The sequence below is a fragment of the Poecile atricapillus genome, chromosome 30 (genome assembly GCF_030490865.1).
Source record: "Poecile atricapillus isolate bPoeAtr1 chromosome 30, bPoeAtr1.hap1, whole genome shotgun sequence".
NCBI lineage: Eukaryota > Metazoa > Chordata > Aves > Passeriformes > Paridae > Poecile > Poecile atricapillus.
Genome location: NC_081278.1, coordinates 4,437,408 through 4,444,465, shown reverse-complemented (window position 1 = coordinate 4,444,465; position 7,058 = coordinate 4,437,408). Strand labels below are relative to the sequence as shown.

Sequence of the window (7,058 nt, the reverse complement as noted above, 5' to 3'; positions counted from 1 at the left end):
CCTCCAGCATTCTCCATGGATCTCAAACCATCATGTCCCAGCGCTTTCAGATTCTCCATGTCACAATCCCAATCTAGAAGGGAGCACAGATCAGAACCATTCCATGTTGCACTGGGATCCCGTTCGGCCTTGGGGAACTGGGCACTGCAAGGGGTTTGGGGAAGGCCGTGGGAGCCAGATGTCAGTGGACATGGCCAGAGCTGCAGAAGGGCTTGGGGAGCTCTGGGCTGGCTCTGGTCACTCTCCACCCTCTTTGCAGGCCCTGTGCATCATCCCTGGAGAGGCAGCAGGACCAGCCCAGGGCCCCTGAGGCCTCTCTCCCTCCCATAGAGGAAACCCTCCCTAAAGCCCTGGGGAAAACCATCCCCAACGCTTCCCAGGGAGAAAGAAGTGCTGTCCCAGGAAAGGGAAGCCAGGCCGTGGGCTCACCTGCTCGCCATGCTCGCCACGGAGCAGCCTGGGCAGCCCTGTCAGGCAGGGCCACTGCCAGGAGGAGCAGGAGGAAGAGGCGCAGAGCAAAGGCCATGGTGCCTTGCCCTCTGCCAGTCCTGCAGCTCTTGCTGCCACCACTGTCCTGACACCGCTGTCCCAATGTCAGCACAGCTGCTGTTGCTGCCGCTGCTGCCGCAACAGTCGTGGTCAAGGACTGACTGCTCGGTCCTTGTGGTGCTGTGCAACCACAGGGCTCTGGGACCTCTGTGACCTCAGAGCCTGCTGTGACTTCAGCCTGCTGTCACCCCAGAGCCTGCTGTGACCTCATGGCCTTGGCTGTAACCCCCGAGTGTACGCCCATTTGTAGTAATGGACTGATTGTAAATCTTTGCCTTCATCAAAGGGTCATTGCTAAACGAAACCTTGGTTTTGCCTGCTGACATTGCTGGTCAGGCGGTGTCCCAGGAGATGCTCTTGATGGTTGCCTCTTTTCCTGGGCATGGCACTGGAGCAGGTCCAGGCCCAGGTGATGCCACTGAAGGAAATGTGCCCTCAGCCCAGGGACGCTCAACACAGACTCCCCCAGCCCCTCGGGGCCCTGCTGCTGGTCACAGCAGCCCCTGCCTGGCTCCTGCCAGTTCACACTGTGGTCAGCCCCGCCTGCTCCTGGACATGGAGCTCAGCCAGGGCTGGTGCTGTGAGGGCTTTGCTGGTGGTACCAGCCAGACACTGGGGTGAGAGCTCCATCTCTTTATTGGAACAGAAGAGCTGTGCTGGGCCCTGCCCTGGCAGGAGGGACCCACCTTCAGTTCTGGCCACAGAGCAGGGCGGGTCCCTTCAGGGACACAGGGCCTTGCTTTGGGTGGTGGCAGCATCTGCACAGCAGCAAGCTGGTAATGCAGCTGTGACAGAGACATCACGTATGGGCATGGAGATGTGAAATGTGTGGTACAGGTGTCCCTGAGGGAGGTGTTTGGCCATTCTTGTGAAGCTGCAGAGGGGAACTTGTTGAGATAAGAGTTGGCTGAGGCCCCAGCTGCAGCTGGCACACAGGGACTCTCTTGCACACTGGGAGATTCTCACTGTGCTCAAAGTTTCCCTCTGAAGACTAAGAGGTGAGTTTGGATGGGCTTAGCAACTGGTCTGCAGGCCAAACAACTGAGTTAGCAAAAGAAGAAATTGAGAAAATACAAGTTTATCCACAGCAATGAAGAAAGCAAGGCCGTTAGCATGGAAACCAATAAAAAGGTGCATAAGGGGTATTTGCAGTTGTAATAAATGGAACTGGTTCGTGATAACTAAATTTTAACTGTTATTAACGTTATTTTTAGAAACAATCAAGAATCAGTGTTAGAAAGCAGATGTACCCCTTTGCAGATGTTACATGTCAAAATTAAGGTACAGGATGTAGTTTAGAAGATAAATGGTGTCTCAAGACCAAAATGGCCTTGAGATGGACCAAAATTAGAACAAATTTAGGCATTGGGCCTAAAGATTAGTAAACATAAGGCTAATTAGTAGACTAACATAACACAACGCTTAGTACGCACACGCAAACCTGTAAGGTTACCCAAAGGACAATGAGGAAGAGGAGAAGCCTTCGCCAAAACACCACCAAAAGAAGACTGAAGACCCCCTAACAACAAGTGAGGCATGTGCCCTGAAGAAAAGTGACGTATAATCAGAAAAATCGGAAATAGGAGGAAACTGACAGGAAACATTAATGAATATGTATAAGCATACAGTATATGAGTTTAGCTTGAAGTGCTTTGTTTTGAACGTGAGGCAGGGTGGGAAGCCTCCGTATCCTGGTTGGTTTTGCTTATGCTTTAATCATACTTAATTACTAGCAGATTATATATATATAAATCTTAATTTTTTATTAAACTGTATTATTTTACTAAACTTTATTCTTTTATACCACATTACTGTTCAGTTTAGTAAATTGTATTCATTTTTAATTAAACTGCCATTAAGCCAAGGGACCTAGCTGTCAAAATTCTAATTTCATTTATAACAATATTTTAACAAAGAAGGCTGGTACAACAACATTGGTATTTAACGAACATGACACAATATGAGCTATATTAACAAAGAAGGCCCCTTACGGTGACAACATTCTACTCTTCAAACTGTAAAACATCTTTGTGTACTGGTCAGGAGGTCAGGATTTACTCTTTACAGTCCTGATGCTGAATGTCTCCTTAGGCAGTGTGGTCACAGAGAAGAATGAGGACTCTGTGGGCTGCCCCTGTTTGGACAACCTGCTCCTCACCCTGAGCCTCAGCATATCTGACATCACCCACCTGGGACTGACATCCCAAAACAAACATTCCTCTTTATAATTTTTCTTTATAATTAAAATCTAATTAATTAATAAAAATAAAATTTTAATTTTTATAATAATATTGTTCTGTATTTTTATAACCTAATTTTTATATTTATATGAAAGAATTGATACATTTTTAGCAACTAAAAACATTATCGGTCCTTGGTTCAAAGTAACACAATTCTCTTCATTAATTAATTGATCACTATTTCTCCCTCTTTATGCTAATTACACCTATTTTTAGTCCTTTGATCATATTTTTTAATAATTTTCTCAGACAGGGTAAAAGGTACCACTTTGGGGTCCATGGAAACTTTTCTGAGGAACATTTGGGGCAGTTTTGGGTCTGGGGAGGGAATTTAGAGAGAACTTGGTGGTCTGGAGGACACTTGGGGGAGTCGGGTGGGCACTTGGACAGGCACTTAGGGATTCTGTGGGACAATTCGGGGTCCGGGGGAACACTTGGGCGTCCAGGGGGGCGCTTGGAGGTCAGGGAGGGGAATCTGGGGGCCCTTCGGGGTCCGGGCGGGCACTTGGGGGCTGTAACAGGGAATCTATGGGTCGCGGGGGATGCTGGGAGTTGTAGGCGCAGGTATAATGCGGTTTAACGGGGCCGCAGAGCATCACGGGAGTTGTAGGCGCAGCTCCAATGGGTTCCGGTAATGCGTGGGGCATGACGGGAGATGGAGTCATGGCTGGAATAGCGCTCTATGGGCGCCACGGAGCATGATGGGAGCTGTAGTCCCGGAAGTGGCTCGGAAGGCGCGTTTTGCGGTGTGGGGAGACTCTTGGAGAGCACTTCTGCGTCCGAACCGTGGCTGCAGGTCCTTGGGGCGAATGTATACGGCTCGGGAGCACTTGGGGGGAACCTGGGGAGTTCTAATCGGGCTCTTTAGGGCGCGGGGCACGGCAGGAGGTTTGGGTGCGGAACTGTGTTCTGAGATGATGGGAGATGAATTCCCAGCAGTGGCTGGAAGGAGCATCTGTGGGGTCGGGAGCATTCAGGGATCCGGGGACGCTTTGGGGGGTCCCGAAAGGGCGCTGAGGGGGCACTCGGGGATCTTGGAGGGTCTGGGGCACACTTATGGGACATATGGGGGGCGATACTGGGGTTCTGGGGAGCACAGGGCATATTCCAAATTCCTTCCAGCATGATCCCATTTGCTCTCAACTCTCCCAGTCAGCCTCAGCATGATCCCATTCACTCCCAGTATATCACATTTGCCCCCAGCCTGGTCTCAATTGCCCCCTGCAGCCTCCTACTCACTGCCAGTATCATCCCAGTATGATCCCAGTATGATCTGTCTCCCTCAGTGTGATCGCAGTCTCTCCTGGCATGGTCCCAGCTGCTCCCAGTATCATCCCAGTATGATGTCACTACACAGCCAGTGCAATCCCAGCCACTGCCAGGACGATCCCAGGATGATCCCAGTACAAACAAGTCCCTGCCAGTGCTGCCACTCCTGGGATCCCCCAGCCCTCTCTGTGTTCCCCCCTCCCACATCTCCCCAGAGGAGCCCCAAGGGCTGGCGGTCCCCAGCCAGGGTCCCCAGCCAGCCCCAGGTTGGATCTGCAGCCCCCAATTTTCCCAGTTTCCCTCTCCTTTTCCCCGGGCCGGGTTCCCTCCATCCCCAGTGGGTGGGAGCAGCGGAGAGCCCCACGCTGCCCATCCCGACCTGTCCTGGCTCCATCCCCACTCCTGCCGTGGGCTGTGAGGGGTTTGGGAATGGGGTACCGAGGGTGTCGCTGCTCCTGGGGGAGGAGGGGGAGGGATGGAAGAGGAGGGACAAAGGAAGATCACAGAAAGGAGAAGGAACCACAAATTCACGGGACCCTCAACAGCCTGGAGAGGGGCAGGGGGGTCTCCTTGGACCCCCTGCACTCCAAAGCAGAGAATCAAGGGAGAAGGGACCATGGGAATCCAAAAAGCCTCATCATCCCTAAATGAGGAGATGGAAACGGGGGGAACTTTTTGGATTTCTGGCACTCTCAGTAGCCTGAAAAGGGCAGGGACTGAGCAGACAGGGGAACCTGAGTGCAAGCGTAACCCCCAGCAGCTGAGACAGGGAGGAACCCCTGAACACCAACGGGGAGAGACCAGAGATGGGGAACTCCTGGGAGGCAATTTCAGGGCTGAATTTTGGTGTTTGGGAGGTTTTTATGGGCCCCAGATGACCGTTGACTTCTAGAGATGGTCTTGGACCGAGAGACATTCAAACTCAATGTACTCTTCTCCTGTTTTACCCAGACCAGGATTTCCCAATCCCAAACCTTGTCCGGATGGAGAAGGAGGCTGTGAGGAAGAGGAAGATGCCCCAGGACACCCAAGCAGGTGAGGAGGAAGTCAGTGCCCCTTTCCCCCTCTCTCCTGCTCCATCTCCCAGCCCAGCATGGCCCCCGGCTGCAGGACAACCCCACTGCCGACGCCATCCTGCCGGGGACGCACTGGGGGGATCTCCTTCCCCTTCCCTCTGGCACGAAGGCAAATCCCATCCTCTGCTTGTCCTTCCTCCCCCAGACAAGGAGCTGAGGATGGAGATGAGGGAGGACAAATCCCCACAGCAGAACCTCGTGGAAGAGGCTGATTTGAGCAGCTCCACAGCGCAGAAATCCAACGGGGAGGAAAAGGCCCAGAGATCCTGCAGGAGGAGGGGCTCCAAACCCATCCCAGGGTGCTCTGAGGAGGAAAGACCCACCCTGTGCCGGGAAGGTGACCAGAGATCCAGCTGGGGCTCTGAGCTGGTTGTCCATGAGCAGCTTCAGGATGGGGAGAAGCCCTACAGGTGCTTGGAGTGTGGGAAGAGCTTCAGCCAGAGCAACAGCCTGATCTGCCACCAGATGATCCACACTGGGGAATGGGCCTACGAGTGTAGGGAATGTGGGAAGGGCTTCAGCTGCAACTCCAAACTCATCATCCACCAGCGCATCCACACTGGGGAGAGGTCCTACGAGTGTCCCGAGTGTGGGAAGAGGTTTCGGAGGAGCTCCACTCTCCTCAGGCACCAGCGGGTTCACACGGATGAGAGGCCCTTCCGCTGCCCTGACTGTGGGGAGAGCTTCAAGCAGAACTCCCACCTCATCAACCACCGGCGTATCCACACTGGGGAGAGGCCCTATGAGTGTGGGGAATGTGGGAAGAGCTTCCGCCAGAGCTCCAGCCTCATTACCCACAAACGCATCCACACTGGGGAACGGCCCTATGAGTGTGGAGAATGTGGGATGACCTTCAGCCAGATGTCCCAACTGATCATCCACCAGATGATCCACACTGGGGAGAGGCCCTACGAGTGTCCTGAGTGTGGGAAAAGGTTTCAGACCAGCTCCCATCTCCTCGTGCACCAGCGGATTCACACAGAGGAGAGGCCCTTCCGCTGCCCCGACTGCAGGAAGGGCTTCAAGCGAAACTCCCACCTCTTCAGGCACCGGCGCATCCACACTGGGGAGAGGCCCTATGAGTGTCCCCAGTGTGGGAAGAGCTTCTCCAGGAGCTCTCACTTGACCAGACACCAACAGAGGCACCAGTAAGGGAAGCCCTGTGAGTGCCCCGAGTGCAGGAAGAGCTTTGTGTGCTGTCCCAACTCCATCCCCCATCAGAGGCCCCACGTTGGGCAGAGCCCTGATGACCCACGTTCCCAGTGATCTGCATTGGGAAGACAGTGAGCTGGTGGTGATTTTGTTTTGGATCTAATATTCTTTTGGTTCATCTTCATCCATTTAAAATTTACAAAATTGGAGTAACAATCAACAGATTCATCAAAGGCATCTAAAACCTCACTTTTTACTAGTGTTTCAAGGGAATCTGGGATTCAGGGAGGTACATGGGAGGGTTTTGGGGATTATTTAGTGTATTTGTCTCCATCTTTTGGCACTCAAGGAGATGAGAGAGTTTGATCTGTCACCTCAAAACCACTCAATGCCACTGGAAAGTACTCATTCCCACCCACAATTACTGGATTCCACAGGTCCTCAGGGTGTAATGCCTTAAGCATACATAACATACATTGCCTTTCATATTTTTCATATTCTGCACTGCCTAGGTTTGGAGTTTTGAACTTCATATTAAGTGTTGGTGACCTCTCTTCACAGAGTAGGTAGACAAAACAATTCCTTTTCTAGCTTGATACTAAGGGCAGTTGTTACAAGTTTCAGGCCCAAAAGCATAAACAAGGGTGGACTGAAGAGAGAAAACAAGAAGGACAGGACTTTATCATCTGAAGCTGTAATTGGACCATGAAACCAAGTATGGTGATGGACCTAAACTTCTAAAAATGTGAGACCTTGTGATCATTTGTCCATT

General features: G+C 52.1%; 1 protein-coding gene across 1 annotated transcript; it reads left to right on the top strand.

The window, feature by feature from the left end:
* Positions 1 to 3,451: 3,451 nt before the first annotated feature.
* LOC131589895 (zinc finger protein 774-like) lies at positions 3,452 to 6,734 on the top strand. Its single transcript, XM_058859743.1, has 3 exons — positions 3,452 to 3,585; positions 5,015 to 5,093; positions 5,280 to 6,734. The coding sequence occupies exons 1-3, from the start codon at positions 3,472 to 3,474 to the stop codon at positions 6,284 to 6,286; spliced, it is 1,200 nt and encodes a 399-aa protein (XP_058715726.1). The 5' UTR covers positions 3,452 to 3,471; the 3' UTR covers positions 6,287 to 6,734.
* The last annotated feature ends 324 nt before the right edge of the window (positions 6,735 to 7,058 follow it).